We start from the raw sequence: 26,576 nt of genomic DNA on the forward strand, positions 1-26,576 counted from the left end.
TGGTGCATTCGGAAACGGGACACTTGATTTGGGAGTCGAAAAGCTTGGATGCTGGAGGAAATGGTCTCTTTCTATTGATAACCACCAGCGTGCTTAATTTTTCTTCCTTTGTCTGTGAAGTCCTCTGATCTATAATGACACCTAGTGGAAAGGGGCTTCATTGCAAAAGTACATCCCAATGCACTCGATACACTGTGCCGTCAAGAGATACATGTAACCCAAGAAGTAATACACAACCCATATGGCAAGGGGATGAACTGCTGGCCTCTTGTGCCATATGGTATATAGTAACCCCCTCCCCCCCAATCAGACTTGGGGGAGAACACCTTTATTGTACCCAACAGAATGCTTTTTGCAAGCCCGATTGCAATAGGAAGGTACATTTTCAGAGAAGTCACAACTGAGGAAAGGAACCCTCCTCTCCCTGTGTGCGACAACCCTTTGCTGAAAGCACAAACTAAGCTACAATTAATCTTGGAAAAGGCCTTCTATCACCTGCATGCCCCCCCCATGGTGATTTTAAGCCGTTTCCTCTGCTTTTTCCGTTGCGTTGCCATACATCCGGGTTGTCCCTGACATTTTGCCAATTCGGCAAAATGCCCCCAAAGCTATTTTTACACCCAAAAAACAGGACATGGCAGAAATTTTCCTGACGTGTGGCAAGCCACTGGTATACAACCCCCTAGAGAGCAAGGGTAGACATCATAATGCCTTCCAGATTTTGATGGACTGCAACACTCATCAGCCCCTATTAGTGTGGCCAAAAATCAGAGCTATAGGAGCTGTGCATCACATTAAGCACCCTTGCCCTAGAGACTTGGCCAAGAGGGAATATGCAGGGGGAGAGGGGGGAGAAATTCAATATCCCCCAAGCCAGTATCAGAGGCTGAAGGGGAGAGAAGAGTGGGGAGCCCCATTGCACTAGTTGAAGTCTTTGCTCAGAGCTGGATAGATGAATCCTGCCCATGGCTTTCCTGTATACCACATTACTCTGTTAGCTTCCACCATGCTTCACTTGAAAATACTTCAGGCCAGTTACAACTTTTTCATATATCTGTGTACTGCCTCCCCAATTACGAGAGCAGAGCATAAATACCCAAGTGATTGGAACTGCAAGGAGGAGGGGTCTTTTTGGATCTCTTTACAGCTGAAAGCTAGAGAATCCTTAAGGCAATTCCTGTGAAATATATAAACCCCAAGTAGACACAAACACTGTGCTCAAAAACAAAAAAGTTTATTAGTTTGATAAGAAAATAATAATAATAATAATTAGACCAGCAGGAAATAAAAAGATACAAATTCAAATGAATTCGGAGTGGAATAATTCCCTAACACATTTTCTACCAGGTAAAATAAACAGCTCACTTACAGTGGAATCCGAAACGCACTTTCCCAGCAGTGAGTCTCACTGAATTAAATGAGACTTACTCCTGGGTAACTGTATATAGGAACACAGCCTCAGTTTCTCTAAGTAATAATTTTGCAATGAAGAGAGAGCACATAAACACATTTTAAATACGATCCACACCCACATTTACAGACTTGGGGGGAAAGAGGGAAGCAAGGAAGTCCATGTGGGGTTAAAACATACACACAAGCAGAATGAGTATATCTGCTGGTTGACTATGCAGTTTGAGAAATCCTAACTGCCAGAGGGTCAGTAAAACAACCGCTGCCACCCTCTCTTCCTTCAACCTGGCCTGGCTCTGAAGTAGCTCCACCCTGAAAAAAGGCACTTTCCAGTTAAGAAAAAACTTGTGCGTTTGTCAGTGGCTTTAAACACTCCCTTCATATTTCCATTTCCTATAGCATGTGAAGCAAGCAGCAGCAGCAAATCCCTTCCATAACAGGGATATATTTACAAAAGAGGCATTCACCCTATTCCCACTCCATTGCTGGGATAGACTCACTTCTCCTTACCCATAATTCCAAGGCCACATGAACAGGCCTAGCACCCATAAGACTCCAATGCTAATTGGCTCCCTTTTTTCCCTCCTTGTGGAGACACAAGGTTGGACTGCAAAGGCCAAGCAGCCAACTTTGAACACATGGGGCAGGACGGACAGCAGTTCCCCACACAGACTGGCTTGCCATGTACAAAAAGACTGAAGGTTGAGGCTACCAAGCTGTTACACTGACACCTCCATGTATGAAAATGCCTCTGGGAAGTCAGAGTTAAAGTGTCTATCATACAAACTTCCTAGATACTCGAAATGAACCAGAGGATTTTATTTTATTTTTACATGTTGAAAAGAAACTAGTACTGATTTCAAGGATCCAACTTTGCCCCATCCCTTTTAAGCATCATTTAACATCTTTGGTTGCAGAAGCTTATTATTCCCCTTAATGAGGCACATTGTATGGAAGAATGGGCTCGACTCAAATGCTTTAGAACAAGACATTTGAAAGAAATAAACAGCTGATGCCAGCATGACAAAACAGTCAGCGAGGCTGTGGAATCTCAATTATACTCTATAAATAAATATCACTTATCCTGACTTAGGACTTTTAGCTAATGGGACAGATACTGTGATTGGCTGGAGAACCATGTCAAAATGCTGCATGGCTTATAATGTAAATAATATCTCTCCGGATGCTTCCAAATAAATACAGAATGAAATTCAAGATGAAAAAAAGAACCAGCCTAGCCACCCACCACAGAAAAATTCAGGACACTAGACGATGTTGATGTTCTCTGTCCCTTTGCAATCCATTAAAGAAAACAACATTTGCAGTGAAGTTCAAGCAGTCAATGAAAAATAAATAATTACAATGGTAACTTAAAGTACTGGTTTTCTTCTCCTTGTATTTTTAAGAACAGAGGACTCATTCACACTTATGTTTACCCTGCCCCTTTCCCCTGGGAAAACCTACGGATTAGCAATGGATTGGAACAAACAGCAATTGGGTTTTCTGCGGATCGCCATTTGCTCCAATTTAGTACTAAAGAGCAGGTTTTCCAAGGGAAAGCAACCAGGCAAAGGCAAAACCACTTTGACTCATTCATACAAAGTACAGGATAAGCAGAGAACTGCTCAGACCTGTGCTTTCTAGGAGCTAACATGATGACCTTTCAAGTCTGCATACTAAACCTTCCAAACACAGTGCAGATTACAGATTCAGAAGCTTTCAGGCTGTAAGACACTTGCATCCTGTGAGAAAGCAGAGGTTACAAATATGGAGAAAAGCTAGACAAGGCCCAAAACTTGCACCCGTAGGCATTTTGGTAGCTTGGCACTCCCTATGTTATCTGATAAGCAGAGCAATCCTAAGTGTAGGAAGCTAGTGGAACTATAGCTCCGTCCTAGATTCCATTCAGGAGCAAGGATACTGCCCGTTGAGCCAGGATAAGCCTGGCAGAGAGGAAATGAGCTAATAAAATAAAATTTGACTTACACCACCCTTTTTACTCGCCTAACAGTGTCCTCAACTTGACTCAAGACGGCAACCATTTCCAGACATGTTGTCATTTGCTTGGGTGATTTTCAGCAAGTTCCCTCCTTTCTCTTTGAACCATTCCTATCCTATTACCAGGTGGTTGGGCAGATGAACCTAGTAGGAAGGATTGTGGTTGCCCAGGAGATGGTGAACATGTGCATTGCTAATTGTAATGTGGCAATTATTGGACAATCTGTCAAAATAACTTGTTGGGGTTTTCTGAACAGAAGGTTCACCTGCCTACAATAAAGTCTTAATTCTTCTTTCTAAATAAGAGGACCTGTACCTAACACTATTATTCGATGTCATTGGGAAAGAATTTAAGGTCAACCAAAAGGCAACAGAGCTAGAAATCTGGAGACGTTAATAACAGGACAGTTGTAATCAAGCGCACCATGCTTTGTTGCTCCTTCCTCACATCTATGTCCTTCAGTTGTGTGGCAGTTGAGGTCATTCTGCCAAGTACTTTTCTTTCTGAGGGTACTGAAGTGTACGTACCACCAGCACCTTTTTTTCTAGAAGAAATAAAATAATAAAACAAGGCCCTAATAATTTGGCCTAATAATTGTTAATCATAGAATGGTAGCATTTGAAGGGACCATTCTAGTCCAACCCCCTGCAATGAAGGAATATGCAGCTGTCCCATACAGATATCCAACCTGCAACCTTGATATTATCAGCACCACAACATTCCCATCTTCTATGTAGGTAAGAGGCCTGTAGCACCTTAAAAGACCAACAAAATGAATGACCACTCTTGGCTTGCAAAGCAGATTCCTATACTGGATACATTTATGTGACCATCTCCTACCACATCAGATGAAGTGGTGCCTTGGTTACAAAAACTCATAATCAGCTGGCATTTCAAGGTGTTTTTGTATTTCGCATAATTGCCTAGCCAGGCACACAATAACTAGGCAGCGCAACAGAGCTGAAGCCTTAGCCTTGTCGGTTGATGCTCTGAAATGTGATTCTTGGCCAATACATGTTAGACCACAGCAAATGTTTTAGCTCTTTGCTCCATTCCGCAGCAGTGATTTCCAGAATCTAAATTTTCTTCTTCAAATCTCTCTGCAGTCATCTTTTGGAAGTTACATTGTTTTATTCGTGAACAGCCTTTCCCTAATTATACCACTTTGGAGTGTTACTTCCACATTATGTAGTTGGGGTTTTTTTTTAATCACATGACTACAGCAGGGGTGGGGAATCTTTGGCTATTGTTGCTAATATTCCCTGACCATTGGCCACACTAGCTACAGTTAATGGGAGTTCCAGTCCAACTACATTGGGAGGTCCACAATTTCTCTGTCCCTGGCTATACCCTTGTTCTCCACAGTTTTCTTCTCTTCACAATGTCTTAAGGGCCAGGCCACACATGACTCCTGTGGTGTATTCTCCCACAGAATTTTTCTTTAGTTAAAATTCAGCTAGCAGGGTAAGGGGTGCCATCTGAATTGAGGCTGAGGTGCAGGGGAGAGGATTTAACCCTTTGCTCCTGCACTGTGGCCTTGAGGAAAGTTGGCCCCCTCTGAGGTAACAACTGAAGAAAAGAAAAGAAAAGAAAAGAAAATACAGATACCTGTATTGATCCTTTCTTTCTCTATCTTACTCTGTAACTTCAAGCAGATTGCTTAAGTTGAAGTTGAAGAAATGGCACAATATACACAATATACATTTTGTAGAGCTTTGAATAATTGTACACAAGCATCATTAAATGACATAAGAGGACAAAGCCCAGGAAGTCCTAGCATTCGTGGTGGGGATTTGGTTTTTGTTTTCAAGGGATGTGGTTGCTCAGAAGTTTCTTCACTTAGCACAATATAGGCATGGTAGTCAGATTTCTTGGACAGATTTCACATCTAGATCACTGCATTCTTTTAGACCCAACAAGGCCAACTAAAAGTCTTTCAAGAGATATTTCCTGTGGACGGTACATCTTTGCTATTGAATCTTGCTACTATTGCACAACAGTTTCAGTTATCTGGTTCATGGCCTATTGCTGGTCAGTTCTACAATGAAAAGAAGTAACTGAAACACACAGAAGAAATAAAGAAATAGAAGAACAGGTTAAGGCTTTACCCCAACCCCAGAAAGAAAACTGGTAGGTGAATACAGCAAAAACCCACTTTGTTTCTGCATATATATATATATATATATATATATGCATACACACACAACTTCTCTTGGGAATGAGGCTTGAGAATTAGCTGTTGTAGTCACGACTTTCCAGAATGACATTCAGAATATGCTTCAGTTGAGTGAGGCGAGCCTTCAGGGAGGTCTCAGAAAAGATTGTCAATTTGCGGGTCAAGTCAAGGGGCAAAATGGAGATAAGCCACCAACACCAAACTGGTCCATCTGGAGATGCCTTGTGAGAAAACAAGGGAAAATACATTAACTCATTGTGCTAGGGGTTCCATATCACTTCATGGAGGAATCAGTTATGGCCTGTTCAGTTGCAATAACTGAGGGATTGTCCCTTCTTCGGCTAATTAGTCTGCATTCCCCACCTGCAACAGTGATGGCTGATGTATGCATATTGTCTTATTTATTATGTTACTAAGTTGTAAGCCCACCCTGTGAGCTTCTGACGTAAATTTCTTAAATAAATAGAATCCTTCAGGAACATACGGCTGTTGTTTCTGTGCTTTTTATCTTTGTTTCGTTCTTATGCCTTATCAATGTAAGCATTTCACAGGTTGTATGCTGCTCTGGGAGTACTATATTGAAAGGTTGCCTAGAAATTATCTAAATAAGAACAGTAAGGGAAAAAATAACGACAGGAACCAAACTCCACTGGGAAATGTGCCCCTTCCTCACTTAAGATCTGGATAAGGGCTGAGAACGCCTGAGGATAGGAAAGAGTTCCTTCTTTCAGAGCTGTAATTCCTACTTCCATGTTGCTTCAGAATAAAGATATGCATGTTTTGTGCTGTTCAACAAGATAATAGTTCCTGTACTTTAATTAATTAACCAACCAACCAACTGGGTAGAATAGGACAAAAGAATCTACCCAAATTAACAGGCTTCTTCACATGCTATAGTGAATGCAGGAACAAGCTGTCTCTGCATATGTGCAAGTGTTTGTATGAAAAAATATGCAAGTTGATTGGTACAGCTCAACTATTTGTGTAACAGGTACATAGATTGTACACTCATTTAATAAGAAGAACTAGCAGTGCAAAGAAGCCCACCCATTACCACCATGAATTAGAAAATAGCTGCAGGACTGATTTGGAAAGTCCTTCACTTCCAGGATTTTAAAAAATACATCAGGTAGAAAATCCTTCTACAGACTTCTCTTCTTGCCTCTGCTGCACAGCCCAAGATGAAGCATCTTGTGGAAAATGCATGAATAGGGATGACAATGTATTGGTTCCATGGATATGGAAACAGAAGCCCTCCAACGACAGTCCATTGACCAAATATTAAGTAGCCTTTCTCTAGGAAATCACACAACCAATACTGCAATCTGCATTTCCCATCAAAAGAATTAAAGTTTACTTTCATAGGAAATATGCATTAAAAGTTCATATTTAATGGATGTATTGCATTTTAAAAGTTTACTTCTTAAAACTTCGCCTGAACTTAAAACAGTGCACAATCTTAAACTGCTTAGCACCCAATTTACTTGACATACTAAAAAAAAACAACCTAGTAACAAAACAATGAACCACATGATCGAAAAAGAAAATATCATAATAGTTCCTTTTTCCTTTTCCTTTTTTGTAATTTAAAAAACCTGCTTAGTTCCCAGGCAATAAATTTAGGCAATATCCCTTGGGAAGCCATAAGAAAAGCTTGTAAATAGACCCATTTATCTATTTAGCAGTGTGCACATATTTTAAACATATGCTCTAGAAATAAATTTGGGAAAGAAAACAAATATTTCGATTCATCCCATGTCCCTTGAGAGACCAGTGCAAGAGCTTAGTTTTCTGTAAAGTTGTTCTTGGCTGATCAAATATGCCTGAAGATTACATACTGTGGTCAAAAGTTCAAAGTTGGGGTCAAAAGTTACTTTAGTGGCCTTGGGTAGCAAGTTAACAAATGGACCAATTTTTCCATTCCCACAGTTAAGGTACATACTGTGATGCAGAGGGGGTGTTGGGGTCGGAACTTAACAGGTTAAGTTGTTCCCATGATGCCTCAGCATTCTGACAAGACCCTTTTGAGTTCAACACCTTCCCCTTTGCCTTGTGCCCCTTCCCGGCATCATACAGCAAAGCATCAATTTATCCATAATGGCAGGCTGCTCTGAAAATCTTATGATGAAAAGCTGGGACTGATGGAAGTTGTGGTTCAACAACACCTGGAGGACCACAGTGGGAAAGGCTGATGTAAAGGAACTGGAGGAGCTGTTTGGTGCTTTAATCTCTAGCCAAGTCTCATTTGGTATACAAACAGAAATTCAACACTTGATCATGCTGCATCAAGTCTTATCTTCACCTCATTCCTTCAGTATTATTGTGTTCTTTCCCCCACACAATTTAGCCAAGATTGGCAGGCACCTGTAAAGATTGGCTACTGGTCTTTGAGACAGTCCACTGATCTCAGTAAGGCTATTCTTAACTTCTTGCATCTCAGCAAGCCAGCAAGAAGATGGAACAGATTAATCACAGGATGCAAATGATCGCACTGTTCCTGAGCTCTTTCAAAACAAGACTGTTGCTAAACTTGGCAGCAGGCCATTTGCATCGCCATAGGCACAGCCAGTTCAACAGTGTGAAAAGCATAACATTAACAATGGCCTGGGCTATTAGTATCCCCGTTAGGCTGAGTCAACGAGCTGTCACTTCACTAAAGGGGAGTTTGAGATGAGGGGCCAAAAACTACACAACTCCATGAACTGCGGTAATTTTTTTCAATGCTGCTTTTATCCACGAGTGCCGTGCATCTACTGGTTCCTCACCTTATTATGTTATCTAATAAATGGTCCACACATCTTGTATGTAGAATCCTGTGATCATTTTGCCCATTGGGAAGGCAGCTAGGCCAGTGCAAACCTACAGTGTATATGCTCTATTAGGCTCTTAGGGTGGGCTTGCAGGAAATAGGATGCATGCCAGTGCAAGTCACTCTGCACATTGTTGAAGCATCCAGATCTAACAAGACTGGATCTCCCATGATTTTTCAGCAAAAAGAGAAACAGAATGGGATGCGAGAGTGTCTGTATCATTAGGTACTTTTCTCCTATTCTGACCCTTCCCTAGTACATTGTGTTTCACTAGTGCTTTTGAATCTGGACAGCTCCCATTTCTAGGAGCCTGGAGAGAGAAAGTGCCAATACCTGTATATCTTCCTCTTTCTCAGGAAGAGGTCCATGGTGCATCAAAAGCTGTCTGAAGGTGGTGTCTCCATGTTCATAAAATCTCTGAGTTAGCTGGTATGTGCAGTCATGAAGAATTTGAAGCTCAGCCAGTTCTTCTCCTTCCACCTTTGCAGAGAGAGCAGCAGATGGAAGAACAAAAGAAGTGGAGGTGATGGAGAAGGGGAAGGGGAAGGATAAGAAGGGCGGAAAGAGGGAGAAAAGCTCTGTACGAACAACAAGGCCTTGATTTAAAGGGATGTCAACTAAAGCTTTAGGTAACTAATTGGCAGTGGGCAAATTTTAGCTGGTGAAGCTGAGAGTTAATGCCATGCTTTCTTCTCTCCTTTTTGAGGTTATTTTGGTTTTCAGATATGTGTCCTATTAAAGGTAAAGGTAAAGGTACCCCTGCCCGTACGGCCCAGTCTTGACAGACTCTAGGGTTGTGCGCTCATCTCACTCTAGAGGCCGGGAGCCAGTGCTGTCCGCAGACACTTCCGGGTCACGTGGCCAGCGTGACGAAGCTGCTCTGGCGAACCGCCACCAGAGCAGCACACGGAAACACCGTTTACCTTCCCGCTATAAAGCGGTACCTATTTATCTACTTGCACTTAAGGGTGCTTTCGAACTGCTAGGTGGGCAGGAGCTGGGACCGAACGACGGGAGCTCACCCCGCCGCAGGGATTCAAACCGCTGACCATGCGATCGGCAAGTCCTAGGCTCTGAGGTTTTACCCACAGCGCCACCCGAGGTTATTTTGGTTTTCAAATATGTCTCCTATTAACCGCACTGAATGGTGGCCTTTCCTTCTAACAATAAATTGGCTCTCCCGCATCCATCAGTATCCTAAAAGGGCACGTTTGTGTGTCTGAAATTTTAATTTGATTAATCAGTTGAAAGGCAGATTAACACATCAGCTCAAGTTCCTTAATTGGTTGACAGCCCTACTAGTTTTGCATTTCTCCTGCACAGAACTTTCAATCAACAAAGTGCACCTGTCATTGCAATGATTTAGTAACTCATACCACATACACCCCATCACCAAAGCTGGCGCATAAGTTATACGGCCAATGGAGGAGACACTCTGTCCTATTCGGTGTTACGATTGCTGTAGCCATAAGCTACATGGGGCATGTTACTCACCTTCTCATCATCCAGATACTCAATATCTGCAGTGTGGTAGCCATCTCTATGTCCACGTCTCAAAACCTGGAACCTCCGTTTGCCTATGGTATCCACTAAAGAGCGTCCATCAGGTAGAAATGCTATCTTCTGAATCTCCAGCATGCAGCCATAATCAGCAAAACTGAAGAGAAGGAAACCAACATTGAGAGGGTTTCATAGAATAAAAGAATCGTAGAATTGTAGAGTCGGAAGGGACCTTAGGGTCATCTAGTCCAACCCCTTGCAATACAGGAATCTCAACTAAAGTTCAATAGAGGGAGAAAGGGATTAGAGAGGTCAGAGCCACTCTGCCAGGATCTCTCTGCCACTTACCTCTTCCCATTCTCATACATACACATGCCAAACATCTTTGTGCCAGTTTCCTGACACCTTCGCATCATGAGGCGGTAGCGAGGCTCAAAGACATGAAGGGGACACACAATGCCTGGAAAGGACATTGTGCACACAAAGATTGGGATATTCTTAGTCAAGCTGCAGAAGGAAGGAGAAAGAAGCATAGTTACATGCTCTCGGTGTGGCTAAAATAATTTATACTTGTGCATGAGCACATGTGAATAATTCGCTAAACTGGAGCTCTCCAGATGTTTCAGGCAACAATTCCCATCAGCCCCGGCTGGCACTGCCAGTGGTCAGGGATGATGGGAGTTGTAGTCCAAAACATCTGGAGAGTACCAAATTGGTGTATGCTCCACATGTACAGTTATACAACTTAGAGATGAGGCACAAGCTCTCTCTCTCATCTAGGCAGCTGTGAAGGGCAGTCATTGCCAAAGGAATGGGGAAGACTGATCCTCTCCCTTACTCTTCACTTCCACGTCCTTTTCACACCTTTCACATTTGCTGGGGTCTAGCTTCCCTGGCAGGGCCCACTGGAACTGCTACCTATCTTATCTGATTCCTGAGACACTAGGCCCTCACGAAGCATTGCTGCCAGAGCCCAACACTGCTTGAGGCCCCAAGCACTGCCACAGCCATGGAGCCACTGCTCTCCCATATCCTCCTCCCGCTAAATGGGCCTATCCAGCAGCATTGGCACTTTGGGGGTGGAAGCAATTGTTTAAGACCAACCAGAGAAGTGGATAAATGCAGGCAGCTGCAGGGCCACCATGGGAAGACAGCTCAGAGCCAGGGCAATGGTGGTGGGACGACGATGAGTGGTCAGAGGGAGAAGAGGAAGAGCAGCCTAGGAGGAGGAAGGGCCATATGCTGGGGAGATAACAGAGCTTACTGAGCAGGAAGAGTTGGGGGCAGAGGACAGTTCAGACTCTGAGGCAGAAGAGGGGGCTGGAGGTGTGGGGCCAGGAGGCAGGACACTGAAGAAGCCCAGGAGACTCCAGCTCCACACAACTCCCTTTGATCTCCTAGGACATGTGGGGAAATGAAGTAGGCTGAGGAGAAATCAGTCGTGTGCAAGTGAAGTTTGAGACTACTTAGGAAAGACCCAGGGAGGGGGAGCATTAGTGGACACGGGGAAAGTGGGGTCCTTCAGTCCTCACACCTGCCTCAATTGGGAAAGACCTGCAGATAAGGGTTGGTGGGAGTACCAGGCCACCAACCAGGCTGCAGTGCTTCCGTTTCACTTTGAATAAAGAGTTAACTTTACTGACTTCTGGAGATCTGTCATTTTATTGCCCACCTACGCCTGACCTGAGCCCTGACACTACAAAACACAAAGGAAAAGTCTCTGTTTACTTTGAAAGTTCTGCCATTTCAGCCTGGTGGACGCGTTTCCTGTCTGCAAGTTGTAAAGGGAAGACAGCCATCATGAGCTCCTCCAGCAGAAGAGTGGTGTTGTATTTTCCAGCTCTCAGGTACTGGAAGAAACCATAACATCGTAAGAAGAGTCCTGCTGGATCATGGCAAAGGCCCATTTAGTGCAGCATCCAGCTCTCACAGGGGCTAACCAGATGCCTATGGCAAGCCCAGGAAGAGGACCTGAGTATAACCCCACTCTCCCCACATCTGATTCCCAAAGGCATCACTTTCATTTCATGAGGAAGAAAAATCATTATGGCATGTATTAAGGATTCACCATTTCAAGTAGCCTCTCCCAACCTTAGGTCCCTAGATGTCTATGGACAGCAACTACCATCATCCCTGACCATTGGCCATACTGGCTGGGGATGATGGGTGAAACCAGGTTGGGGAAGGCCTCTTTTTTGAGAGTTGTAGATCCTTGTGCATTTTTCTAGACAACAGAATGGTTTTTGTATTCTTTTTTTTAACAGAATGTAATTATCTAGTTTTGACAGCCAAGACCACAAATCAGATACATCCCAACACCAGAAACCAAATTCCAGGTTAGCATGTTTTCAAACAAAGATCTACAGGGCTTCCAAACACAATTTGAAGGAGAAATGCATGCACCTTTTTCATGTTTGATATTGCCACTATTTGAGATCAGTTCCCTCTTATTATCGGAGTCTATATTGTGCTATCTAGATTTAAAAAAAACAACAACACTTAGTCAACACACATCACAGCCTTCTTTCTTCTTGTTTTCATGATGAACAAACCAGTATCTACTATCAGGAGGGCCTCGCCCAAGTGGGGCAGAACTGCAGCAATAACCGCCTGGCACTGCCACTTACTGGGAGGGGCAAAGTGGTGGAAAGGTCAGGGCTGCATGACTACAGCAGCAGAGCAAATCTGACATGGATATCAACCCACCCCTCCTAGTAAACAGCAGTGGCACTGCTGCCAAGAGGCTAGTGCTATGGTTCCAGCCCACAAGGTGAGCAGCTCCTGTCTATGTGTAAGTCTAGAAAGCACAAAACTCAGGTAGAGGAAGGAGAGAATATGGAAACTGAGGTGCGGGAGCATTTACTCTGCAGTGCAGGAAGAAAATCAGGGCAATGCTGTAGCTCAGGGCCAAAGCATCTGCAATCCCCAGAATCTCCAGGTAGGAGAGACTACTGCCTGACAACCTAGAGAACCACTGCCAGTCACTGTAGACAATACCGGTCCTGGATAGCTCAGTTGGTTAGAGCGTTGTGCTAATAATGCCAAGGTTGCAGGTTCAATCCCTGTATGGGATAGCGGCATAGTTCTGCATTGCAGGGGGTTGGACTAGATGATAATCGGGGACCCTTCCAACTCTATTCTACGATCAAGGTAGGCAAATGGTCTCACGAGTATAAGGCAGCCTACTTCTGAAGTAATATGGCAATGTCTTCCTTAATTGGTTCCTTTAAGCAGGAAATTACAGTGATTGTTCCCTGATCATGTCAACTGCTTCTTTTCTTCATGTGAATCCTGTTGCATGCAAAATCACATGGGGGAGGGACCCTCTACCTATGCAGGATATGGCCCACAGAAACCATACCTATAGCATCCATATAATAATTCAACTTAAGCTGATGTTTCCAAGGTGGGGGACAACGACTGTATTTGCCTCATGTCTGTAGATTAGCTTTCCTATTCCATTACTTTGCTACCTGTTCACAGGAGGCCAGTTTGCTTGTGTCTGCTATTGACCCTTCTCCATTATGGGATGTGTTATGTGATTTCCCATTTCAATAATGTCATCTGCTCAGCAATAAACCTGTGTCTCAGAGGAGCCTCTTAATTGGAGGCTGAAAGCATTATTTAATCATTTCCACATCTAATGCAAATATAATGTTTCCATTTAATCAACAATTATCTACGCAAGTCATACCTGGCAATATTCAACAAACCCGCATTTATTTAGCACTTGGAGAAGAGCCAAGTACCTTTTGGTCTGATGATCCTAGCAAGAAAGCAGGTGCAGCGATTTCTACCATAGCCCTGCACCTGCTATAATTTCACTTACGTAACATGCTGCTTTTTCTAACAATTATCCAGGTCAACAATGGAATTAAATAAATGCCATCAGCTACTCACAGTGATAGAATCCACAATGATCTTTTCCCCTCAAGCACAAAGAAAAGCTCTAATTCAGGTCAAATTAAACACAAATTCAGACCTTCCTTTTCCTCCATTATGCACACATCCTGCAAGATTCCTCTTACCTCTCTGAGGCTCTGTTTGCAAAGTGGACAGTTGGGTCTATGATCTAGGCAACGCTCCAAGCATTCTTTGCAGAAAGTATGGCCACAAGGTGTGGTCACAGGCTCAAAGAACATTCTGCAGAAAAACCAGAGGAAGAAAGGGAACGTGAAAAATTCAGGTGGCAAGAGAATTCCCAAGCAGCATCACAGACAAGGCTAAGGTTTTTTTAAATGTACCAAAAAATATGTCCATTTGTAGAAAGTTTGGTAGTTGAAGCCACATTGCTAATTTTTGATGGCTGATGGTAAAGTATATAGGGACTTATTTCTTAACAATGAAAAATCTCTAGTACAGATCATTACATTGTTATGGGGAAAGGAGTACTGTGTATATGCTTCACTGTCTTCCAAGAGTCATGTTTGCATGTTGTGTGTGTATGTGCACAAATCCGCTGTTTGCTGAAAATCCTAAGCACTTATATAAAACTTGCTTTTTCTTTTTGCCTGATAACATCAAGCAATTCATTTGGGAATAAAGCGAAACTTATATTCAGGCCGATATGGTATTTGGTGTTTTCCTATTGTAGTTTTATGTTGTGAACTGCCTTGAGATCTGCAGATGAAGAGCAGTCTACTAATTTAATAAATACAGTGGTGCCTCGGGTTACAGACACTTCAGGTTACAGACACTTCAGGTTACAGGCTCCGCTAACCCAGAAATAGTACCTTGGGTTAAGAACTTTGCTTCAGGATGAGAACAGAAATGGAGCAGCAGCAGAGGGATGCCCCATTGGCTAAAGTGGTAAAGGTAAAGGGACCCCTGACCATTAGGTCCAGTCATGGCTGACTCTGGGGTTGCGGTGCTCATCTCACTTTACTGGCCGAGGGAGCCGGCGTACAGCTTCCAGGTCATGTGGCCAGCATGACTAAGCTGCTTCTGGCGAACCAGAGCAGCGCAAGGAAACGCCGTTTACCTTCCCACCGGAGCGGTACCTATTTATCTATTTGCACTTTGATGTGCTTTCGAACTGCTAGGTTGGCAGGATTAGGGACCGAGCAACGGGAGCTCACCCCGTCGCGGGGATTCGAACTGCCGACCTTCTGATTGGCAAGTCCTAGGCTCTGTGGTTTAACCCACAGCATCACCTGCTAAAGTGGTACCTCAAGTTAAAAACAGTTTCAGGTTAAGAAAAGACCTCCAGAATGAATTGAGATCTTAACCCAAGGTACCACTGTAAGTAAAAATAAAATAAATATCACACACTTTAACTGTTCTAGTCAGTGGTGCACCCAACAGATTATGCACCTCCTCATTTATGTGGTAAGATGGCAATCCAAGAATGTTCCAAGGTGGCATGGGGTAGCTAACTGAGAAGGGCTTGCTGTCTGTCTGTCCATGGCCTGGTATCGATCCAACCATGTTTTCAATGTCAATTTTTCAGAAGTTCATAAGGCACAACATCACCCTCATTCATGAGAAGAAATTGCTTAGCTACGAAACAAGGAGAAATAGGCACTGTAGGCCATCACAAGGAGCCACTGATTTTTCATCAACAGCATGTGGCATTTTCCATTGGTCCTCCTTCCATTTTGAAGGAAGCATCACCAAGCCTCACCTCGACTGCATTGGCATGTAGTCATCTCATTTCCCTTAACTAAAGTTTAGGTGGATAAGCCTGGGTGACAAAGTTGCTAATAAGGATATTGCCTAATTACAGGCACAAATCCCCCAGGCCATGAGCCTTTTGGCAAGGCTTGGGAGAATTAAGCTTTTAAATCCTGAGAGAGAACGAGATCAGCACAGGGGCATCATTCACATCGGTTTCTCCCTGTCGTTTCCTTGATGAATGAGGAAAGGAAAGGCTGGAAAAGGTTCATAAAATAGGCAGACAAGGTGTGTGTTTAACTGGACATCCAAATGAACCCAAATCTCACAATCTCACAAAGCTCCAGCACAGAGCCCAACCTCATGCTTCCGTACAACTCAGCAGAAGTAGGCAGAGATGAGGGATCAGCTTTGCTCAGTTTCTCTGTATTTTTATTATTAAATTTCTATGTTGTCCTTCATCTAATGATCACAGGGCAGTTTACAGTCTAAAACACTATCTGCTGAGAGAAAACAAGATATAAATCTAGAAATAAATAAATAAGGGCGGCTAATTTTATATTATTTGTGTGTGTGTGTGTGTGTGTGTTGTTTTATATGACGTATGTATCCCGACTCAAAATCATGGGTGATAATTCAACTACGTTTTACTCATAGCAGACCCCCTGAAATTAATGAACAAGCTAAAGTTAGGTCCATTTAATGGGTCTACTCTGAATAAAACCTAGTTGAGCATTGTCCTGTGTATATGGAGGCCATGGTAAGTATTTTAATAAATTGTTAAATAAATGGCTATCAACACTTTCATCTGCGATGATGAAAAGCGCTGAATTCTCAAATGCTATTATAAAGTCATTTTCACACCTCCCATTATATATATTGCATTCCACTCTCCGCCTTTCAAGCTTTGGCTAGAATGTGAAGCAGATGACTGATCACAAAGTTCTCACGTCAAAGTGCACAGGTGATCCTTTATCCAGCAACTCTAGAAACTGACCGTATGCAAAGAGAACATTCCAAGTCTGATGTACTCAAGAGATCTGCAAAGTCTGGTTTATGCTCCTGGGTTGACTTGGCTTCTGCTGCCGATGCCCCTTCTTCAAAATCTTTGTTAGTGAAAGAAAAAGCAAGAGAGAAATGTTGAATGCCACACATTACCCCACCTCAAGTCCACAGGGCAGCTTCATCAACTTTGCTTTGCAGATGATAATCACAGTCATACTGGAACAACCCATGCCTTTGTACCTCAACAGACTAGTGGTCTCATGCTACACCTGAGCGACAAGGGAAACTGCATCAATAAATAGTGCCTTCACACCTTACATTTTTAGGTAGAAACCTGAGGGTTAAAGTGAATCCCTCCTGAATGTGAACTTAGTGGCAAACCTAGTAACATCATGGGAGTGGTTTTTCCAGCTACTCCACCATTCACCTTTGAAGGCTTATAAGAAGCTTCTGCAGGAGAGGGACCATGAGTAAAAACATGGAAGGGGTGTTTCTAGGACTAAACTGAAACTGTGAAGCTTCCTTGTTATGTTGCTGTTGGATACTGCATGTTGTTATATTTATAGTACTGGAATGTAGTTTTTGGTGTGTTATATTTGATATTGTTTTATTATGTCTTTACGAAATTGGTTTTGGATTGTTTGTTTCAAATGCATTCCTATTTATATGTTGCAACCTGCTTTGAGTGTTATTTTTTTGTGTGGAAAAGCAGCGTACAAATAAAAGGAATGAATGAATGTCTCGGTATAATGTGTGAAATGGCCTTATGGGATTTGCAGAGGCAACCTGCCACCTGACAGCATTTTGCAAACTTGCCCTGCGTAGTGTCTGACATCTCATAATTGTAACACTTAACTCAGGCTTCCTCAACCTCGGCCCTCCGGATGTTTTTGGCCTACAACTCCCAGGAAGAAGAGTTTTGATTTGATATCCCGCTTTATCACTACCCTAAGGAGTCTCAAAGCGGCTAACATTCTCCTTTCCCTTCCTCCCCCACAACAAACACTCTGTGAGGTGAGTGGGGCTGAGAGACTTCAGAGAAGTGTGACTAGCCCAAGGTCACCCAGCAGCTGCATGTGGAGGAGTGGGGAAGCGAACGCGGTTCACCAGATTACGAGTCTACTCTTAACCACTAGACCACACCGGCTCTAGCTAGCAGGACCAGTGATCAGGGATGATGGGAATTGTAGTTTCAAAACATCTGGAGGGCCAAGGTTGAGGAAGCCTGACTTAACCTGATGTCCCCTTCCCTGCAACAACACCAAATAGGATTCTATGTCATCAGGCCCAGTCAAGAGCAGGCACTGTAGACTACGGAGAAAGCCTCCTGGGAGCAGCATCACTGACGCCCGCCGTGGTAGGGCAGAGCACAGTGGCAAAAAGGGCAGGGTGGCAAGGGCAGAGCCAATCTGGTCTTCCCACCAATGCGCATAATTACCCTCAGCTCACTGCCATCCTGCCCTGCTCCAAGTAGCACCATCGCTGCCTGGCCAGCTCCATAGCATCACCACACCAGCCACCCCTGAACCCAGTAGTTGCCAGTAGGTCTTCTGGCTTTTTTTCAAGCAAACCAGTGGGAGTGTGTGAGCCCCAGGCAAGGCTAGGGTTATTCCGATCACAATAAACAATGGCTTATCATGAGATCCAAACACTGCCATTTGTTGTGTAGACAGGACCTCTGCTCCTCCATTAAGACCTTGCACCCTAATATAAGCTATAAAAATTGACTGGTGCAGTTTAGAGAATAGTGGTTAAGATACCATACTCCCATGAAGATTCAAGTAGCCACCTTTTGTTTTCCCCAGGTAATACTGACTTCTAAACATTGTTTTTTTATATATATCCTTACCCCTTTCCTTCTCTGCTGAAAAACCTGAATTGGACTTCTTCCTCAACCATTCTGGTATGGAAAGTGCTGCTTGGCTGTGATCAGAAGCATCTTCTCCCAGCCAAACTTCCTTTCTTCCCTTCAAATCCTATTTCATAAAGAAAAGCATCCTCTTAAACACCTCCTTTCCAGAGCAGACCAAGCAAAAAGACTACGGGTGAAGAAAGACATGAAAAGACAGTAGTAGTCTGCAAAGCACATACATGCAATCCCCACATTTCTTGACTAACGTTTTGCTTTATTGAAATCTAAAGTTGTTGTCTGCAACAACAGTTGCCTACTTCTTTCCACTATTATTAAGACCTTCAATTCTCCAAAAAGGTAGAATCTCATTCAAGAGGCAGATTTAGAAAGCAGGAATAAAATTTCCAAGAGCAAATTACTAAAACACAGTATGTATGCTGGTTAGGTGGTCTATATGATGTGCACACCCATCCAAAGTGATATTCAAATGCATGCCTCCCTTTCATGCTGCTGCTAGCCTTGTAATTGGTACTGCCACTCCATGTTGCTTACCTGCAGGGGTTCTCCTTCAAAAGACACAAGGGCAGTTAGCTCTTCCCCTGAATTAGACCCTTTCAAGTTCTGACTGGCATCACTCTTCAGCTCCATAACAGTGCCTGGAACAGGGGAGGCGTCATTCGTGAGAATCTGGCAAGAAGAAGAAAACAGGTTACTGTATTTCTGAAAGGAAAAGAAACTTCAAGGTAGAACTTGCTTTTAAATACCAGTATCTCTCTTACTAAGAGTTTTGTAAGTCAAAAATTGTGAAGCTAGCCAAATGCAAATTAAAATGGCCCTTGCTACCACAACTAAAACAAGACTTCAAGCCAGTTTCTTTACCGTTTTTCTTTTAGTCTTTCCCTTTCACTGGACAGAAAAACTGTTTCCTACAGCTCCAAAAAATCATTAACAACATGCCTTTAAAAATATGCATGCAATGGGACTAGATGTAAAGGCAGAAGCTTATACTTATATCACAATGCATTAACTAATATATTCGACTGTAGTACTATAGTTAAAGAACCCACCTGAAATCAAATTATTGGAGGATTTCCACTCCAGGAACTAAAGTCCCCTGTCAGCATAAATGGTGTACTGTTCTGAAATGCAAACAGTCACACTACCTCACCAGAGTGTTTTACTCCTAACCCATAATAATGGCAGGAGCTAAACTGTTTTAAACAGTATGACAGATGTTCACAGCACCTGTTGCCTAGATTACTGTACACTCTTAACACCTAGCAATACTAATGTCTCGCTCATTTGAGCCTGCCATTATTGAAATATTTTCATTCAAAGCTGTGATTATATTAAAAGGTCCTGTAGCATTATTTCATGCTCAAGCCATCAAAGGGAGGGAAGTTTGCAGTGTAAACATGGAAGCGCCAGTTTAGCTTTGGTTTTGCGGCCAATCAAAATGAATACTCCATCTATTGTTTTTGAGCAGTCCGTGTAGGCACAACCATGAGGCTGCAATGCTGCATGATCAAACAGATGAAGAATCTCATGTTATTTTGCTGGGAGGCAGTAAAGTGTCAGACATGGCAACACTAACAATTCTTTATACCCAAAATTTAAGCTGAAGCTAATTCAAATGGCCATTGTGCATTTTAACAGTGTTGTCTAGGTAAACTGTAATATACGTGTGTGTGTGTGTGTGTGTGTGTGTGTGTGTATTACACACACACATTTTATGTTTTACAAGCCACATTGAGAAAGTTTTACCTTAAAGGAACATAAAATTATTTAAAATAAACAAATACCTTTTCTGTTTCGTATTGAGCAGCATGAAAATTGGGATTCAGCGTGAGGCAATGTTGGAACTGCAGCAGGGCCTCAGATTGCTTCCCCATTTCCAGGAGGACCTTTCCCTTCCTAAAGAAGACCTGCAAAGAAGCAGACAACATAGAATTTTAATTTGAAGCCTTCAGACTTCCTGAACTCCCATATTCTTCTCTTAGTGTGCTGCTTTTGGCATAATTCAGAAGGCACCAGTCCAATCCCCAGCATCTCTAAGTCAGGCCTGGGAACTGGAGACCTTCTGTCAGACAGTGCAGACAGCACTGCATGTGATGGAACAATGGTCTAAAATAAGACAGTATGCTATGTTCCTAACAGTGACTGGGAATTATTTATGATTCACATGCTAACCAAAATACATCAGTAAAAAAATCATACTTGTGATGCCGTTGAAGCCTGCTGAATACAGTAAGGGAAACCTGGAATTTATTTGCTTCTTCATTTATTATATTTCTATGCCGCCCTTCCTCCCAAAGCAGCAATAGTTGAACAAGCTGTCAATCACAAAACTACTTTTAGCCCTTTGGAGTATAACATCCGGCATGAAGATTGCTGGACTTATTTGGCTGTAATTTGGTAGGATTTATCCACTAAAGAGTGGCTATTATGCTTGCAAACTTCATCCACTTCTGTCAAAATGGAACAAAATTTGTAGCTTTGTTATTATTATTTCCCAATAGTGATTGGGAAAAACAAAGTAGGCTCAAGGCCCCAAGTTGAATTAGGCGGTCTTCAGATTGGTGCAGCCTGAATCAAGCATAAATTTTTAGTCTGAACCTAATCTTGTGTCTGCTGTACACCCCCACCTCCTCAAAGCAAAAGCCAAATAATCTAATTGAAGCAATGCATTTCCTTGTCCTGTTTGGACTTAGATTTTTGCTTAGTCCAAACGTATACATATTCTGCATATTATAAATTTGTTTTAAGTGTTTGTGAGTCACTATTCCTAGAAATGTCTCCAAATCAACGGACAGTCAATGAAAAGCTGGAATTAATGTGGTAGACAAATAAAACAGAGATGAACAGTGAACAAAATAAACAAAACAGGAGTCAGGAGACCCAATAGAACATAACGCTGGATCTCTCAGGCTCATGCCTAAATAATGGTAGTATTGGTGCCACATAAATCTATCTAGGAAGGATAGTTCAATGACAGGATGCCACCACTGAAAAGGCTGTGTGGTCAGCCATGGTACCTATGGTTGGTTTTCTGAAGCCAGCAGGGCAGACTCATATGGGGAAAGGCAATTCTACTTTCAGACCATTTTAATTCTTATCAACTTTTACAAGCCTTGTCACCCATTCCGAGACCATGGAAAATCTCACCTACCCCCAACCAACGGATGAATTATTTTACTCTAATGCCATTTCATGCTAATCGTTGCTTCTCTCTCTGAAAGTAGTCCTGATACTTCTGATCTGTGTATTGTTTCAATTAAAGAAACCAAACACCTTTACCTTGCCAGCTTCATCAGTTCAGCTCACCATCGCAACTTGTGCTCGCTGCAGGAATTCCAGCTTCTTCATAACTTCTGCCTTATTAATTTGCTGGCAGACAAGCTATGACACTGACTGAATGAATAAAGATTGTGTATGACAGGAAGCCAGACAAGTTCTTGGGGTGGGGTGCTGTTTTTCTTTTAACCCAATAGAGTTGTCTAGGCACACCGAGTTTAACGAGGATTGACAGATGAACCAATTAACATAATGCAGTGTTTACATTCTATCCTTGAAACCTAATGCTTCATTGACAGATTTGGTTAGTGTGTTTCCGAAGAAGATCTACCCAACAAAGCCGCCAGGAATGTCTACGTTTAGGATTACCAATGAACAGCTGTACCATGGCTACAGGCGATGTGCTGGCAATTCAGAAGTTAGATTCACAGTGCAGCAAGTGAACACATTTGTTTCTGCTCTCCGATGCTAGACCTGTGCTATCTGTTTTCTCCCAGCAATCTGAAGACAGTAAGAATTTCCTGGATGATCTATCTAACCCTTCTTGATACTGTGGGTTTAGCACAAAGATGGGGAAGCAGGATCTGGCTAATGGGCCAGATCCGAAACTTCCTCATCCCCTGTGGGCTACTTTGACAAACGAACAGCTCCACCCATCTGTCAGATCGCATGAAGTCACATGATATCAGGTGATTCAAAGGAAGAATTAGCATTGCACACTGTGTGCTCCAAATTATTCGCTGTAGCTTCAGTTCAAGTTGGGCTGCAAAGGGAAAAATCTGTAGCATATACAGAGTATAGAGGTGGTTGCTGTTGTTTTATATGCCTGTTGTCTTTGTCCATGGAGTTTTCTTGGCAGGGATACTGGAGTGGCTTGCCGGTTCCTGCTCCAGGTGGATCACGGTTGGCCAAAGCTCTCCACTATGACCTGTCCATCTTGGGTGGCCCTGCACGGCATAGCTCATAGCTTCTCTGAGTTATTCTGCTTCGCCACAGCAAGGCAGTGATCCATGAAGGTACAGAGGTACCTTACAGCAATTACACAGATGCTATGTCACAATCATGGATCCAAAGTTTCCTTACAAAAGACACAAGAAAAGCTCTCCCTTCATCATGGGATGCATGTCTGCTACCTACTCTGGCACAAGCCTACTTCTGCAGCAGAGGGGGTGGTTATTTGTTTGCCTTGGTTTTCGAAAAGCCTAGTTCTTGAAAGTTTTGGCTCCCAAACGCCATAAACCCGAAGTGACCGTTCTGTTTTTTGAAATATTTTTGGAAACAGAATGTCCGATGGGGCTTCTGCAGCTTCCGATTGGCTGCAGGAGTTTCCTGCAGCCAATCAGAAGCCGCGCTTTGGTTTCTGAACATTTTGGAAGTCAAACGGATTTCTAGAACAGATTCCATTCAACTTCCAAGGTACGACTGTATATGTTCTTGTTTCTATCATGTATTTTATGTTGTGAACCACCCTGAGAGCTATAGATGGGCTGTATACTACTACTACTACTACTACTAATAATAATAATAATAATAATAATAATAATAATAATAATAATACTTTATAGAACGATAGTCAAATACCATTCTCAAAAATCAGTGCTCCAGTTGTTGAGGTTTTTAGCCATCTAACATATGACCACGTACACTTCCGGGGAAAGAGAAATTACCAGAGATGTTGTCAAAGCAAACTTACGTATACAAACATCAAACAGTACAACGGATCTTTTAAGGATGCCATTTCATGGAGCTTAGATGCTCAAGAGGGGTTTTGTGTTTGGGTGGTTGTTGTTGTTTTTTGTTATAGACTGAAATGCCACTCCTCTTCTCTGGCACCCAATAATTCAAGCACCATAAAATATTCTGGTAACAGACTTTCTTAAGTTTACTGTCTGTCTACCAAATTTTGACAGTAACAGTGAACTGGGAGGCAATCTTGGCGGCTGTTCCTCAAGTACAGAATGTCTTCCTTCCAAAACCTCACCAGAGTCTGTGAATATTCCAGAAGTAGTGAGGAATTCATCTTTTTTGGCTTTCGGTAGCCAGGGAGGAAGGGAGAGAGGAGGAGGAGGATCATTTGAAGCATTCTAATAAGCTTAGTAGATTCAACATCATTAAGCCTGGCAACTTGGCAAAGGGTTGCCCATTAATTAACTGCTCCCTTTTCACCTGATTGCAGGGCTACAGTATCTCACTTGCACACTCAGCCTATTACAGAACACAGTTCCATCACATTCATGGCTTGCCTGTGGGCAAATACAGATGCTTGTCCGGGACAACAACATCAAACTGCACATTCAACTCACCTCACTCTCTTCTGGCTTTTGCCTGCACAGCACCTCCAAATCCTCCAGGGCATCTTGGTATTGCTGCAAAGCCACATACACCTCCGATCGGCATAGTCTCAGCATAAGATCATCGGGAGCTACAGGCAGAAGCAGGACACTTCAGAACTGTTGCTAGCAAAGCAGTAGTCAAGGTAAATCTCTGTGCCAGAAGCGGGGGACCTGGGATCTATTTGGACTCCCAACTGCCATCAGCCCTTGCCAATGGGAGCTATAGTCCAGAAATATCTGGGGAGCCACAGGTTATTCACCTGCTCCACAAATTCTTGCACTCCCAAGCAGGGTGGATTTGATTTAAATCAAATTAAATCAAGTCAGTAAGACTTGATTTAAACCATTTTTTTACAGAAAGAATCATTCTTGCTAGTATAATCTTAATATTAACAACCAGACGAAGGTTTCATTTTTGGAATAATAATTTTTCAGAGTAGTTTTTACAGTTATATCAAAAATTACTGATTTGGTTATACTATTAGAAATACATAGACACATAATTATGAAATTATTGTGAGGTTTAATAAATTAACTGTTTATATTTGAACAACTTTTCTGCTGTACTTTATTGGAAGGAGAAAAATAACCATTTCATTAATAACAATTTAAACAATTTCTTTAACTAAAAGAATAACATTATAGCATCTGTATCCATGTTTGTTAACTGATGTGGTTAAACATTTTTTTTAAAGAAAACTTAGACTGAGTTTTAGCACATATGAAAAACTTAAAACAAATCCTTATTTCCTGATGAATAGCCTTTGGACTATAATGTAACTTAAGTAGAAAACTATCTTTAGAAAGATTTTTCCTCCAAAAGCATTTTATTTTAAAAATCCAATTTAAATAAAAAAATCTGATTTAATTTTTTTAAAATCTGATTTATATATATATATATTTTAAATCATTGATTTTTATCCACCCTGCTCCCAAGTTAATATAAGGTGACATAATTTTTTTAAAAACTGTGTGTTGCTTTTGTTTGTTACTATGGTATGTATTTTTTGTGTATTTATATTGTAAACCACCCTGTAGTTCTTGGATGAAGGGTGGTACAGAAATTTGATTAATAAACAGTAGTAATAATAATAATAATAATTACTAGCTAGAGTGTGTTAACTTCCAGTGCTTTATGGTTCATCTGGGCAAGGTTTGGAGATCAGAAACCACTGTACAAGTGGACATCAAAAGGGTTGAAATGATGGGCTTGTTGGGTGACTTCAGTTTGCTCCTAACCTAGTCACAAATCCCATCATCTCCAAAACCCACTCACTACATATACAATCCAGCTATCTATAAAATCTATAAGTGATGTTTCCTTCCAGTACACACACACACACACACACACACACACACACACACGTTTTCCACATCTGAAGTTGCAGTAGGAGAGGAAGTTGGAAATGAGGAACTGGAGATAAAGGTTCTGTGTGGCACAGCCCAAAATAATTCCCATCACAGATTAAGGCTGCAATCTGGTACACACTTACGTGGGGAAAGCCTTGTTGAACTCAACGGGACTTATTTATGAGTACATATGCATAGGACTATGAATACAAGACAGGAATATACATCCCCAATTTCTGAGAATCATGTAGTCCATCCTCCTGCAATGCAGGATTCTATCTGTGGTTATACTCACAGATGCAACACTCTGTATTGTTTGAGGTCTCTATTTAATATGGTTGCTATTGGACCTAATGGTCAGGGGTCCCTTTACCTTTTTACTCATATTCTTTTATTTTTTGCTCCCAGATTTTAATATTTTGCTACCAGTAGCAAATGGCGTGGTGGGGCAGAGTGGCTTCCTTAACCTCCTGGCAGATGAGTCATGGTTGCTTACAGGAAGAGGTGAGGCACAGGTACTATAAGGTCAGTGTGGGGCAAATGCGCCAGCAGAGCCTATACAGCACTCCAGTCTCCTGCTGCTGCATTTGCACTGCTTTCCCCAAAACCCTGGTGAGCAGCACTGACTCACCTGCCAGGAGGTCACATAAGCACCTTTGCCCCACCATGCCCATCTGCTACTGATGCTGCTTTGATCTCCTTGGAGGGAAAAGCTAGCTACAAATGCCTTAAGGTAAATAAATAAGAAACAAATCTACACCAGAGGTGTGGGATGGAAATCAGCATTTATTTAGAGAGAGATGAAAGTCCACAAGTTTTAAAGAGGTGCTATGTGTATTGATAATGCGAAAGAAATTCCCTACCAGAGAGGAATGGCAAACTAAGCTGTTAGACTATGCTGAAATGGCAAAGCTGACAGGGAAACTCAGAGAACAAGCAGACAAGAAATTCAAGAAAGAATTGGAAAAGTTTGTAATTTATTTAGGAGACTACTGTAAGCAGATGAAAACATTAGCAGGATTTTAATCCCACTTGTAATGTAACAAATACTATGGACAATATGGATAGATACAAGACATAGAGTATGAAATAATATGCAGTTGGAAAGGCTGACAATAGAACCCATGGAGGGAGAGGATGGGGGGGGTCTCGAGATTCAGAGAAATCTCATTTTATGGATATGTATTTGGTATTGTAATTAATATACATTTGTAAAATCAAATAAAAATGATTT

The 26,576-nt window shown here is 42.2% G+C and overlaps 1 protein-coding gene across 2 annotated transcripts in view; it reads right to left on the minus strand.

Moving 5' to 3' along the window:
- Positions 1-1,218: 1,218 nt before the first annotated feature.
- LOC309525972 (LON peptidase N-terminal domain and RING finger protein 1-like) overlaps positions 1,219-26,576 on the minus strand; it is a 35,241-nt gene continuing 9,883 nt past the window's right edge. For both annotated transcript variants that reach the window (XM_082211791.1, XM_082211790.1), the window contains exons 2-12: positions 23,963-24,081; positions 20,168-20,290; positions 18,918-19,052; positions 18,363-18,489; positions 16,506-16,614; positions 13,924-14,038; positions 11,624-11,745; positions 10,244-10,402; positions 9,890-10,052; positions 8,729-8,875; positions 1,219-5,806 (exon numbers count right to left, since the gene is read on the minus strand). In XM_082211791.1, coding sequence (XP_082067917.1) covers positions 5,642-5,806; positions 8,729-8,875; positions 9,890-10,052; positions 10,244-10,402; positions 11,624-11,745; positions 13,924-14,038; positions 16,506-16,614; positions 18,363-18,489; positions 18,918-19,052; positions 20,168-20,290; positions 23,963-24,081 — 1,484 coding nt within the window. In that variant the 3' untranslated portion in view covers positions 1,219-5,641. The remainder of the gene's footprint in view (positions 5,807-8,728; positions 8,876-9,889; positions 10,053-10,243; positions 10,403-11,623; positions 11,746-13,923; positions 14,039-16,505; positions 16,615-18,362; positions 18,490-18,917; positions 19,053-20,167; positions 20,291-23,962; positions 24,082-26,576) is intronic.

This window comes from Podarcis vaucheri (assembly GCF_965113315.1).
Source record: "Podarcis vaucheri genome assembly, chromosome: 2".
NCBI lineage: Eukaryota > Metazoa > Chordata > Lepidosauria > Squamata > Lacertidae > Podarcis > Podarcis vaucheri.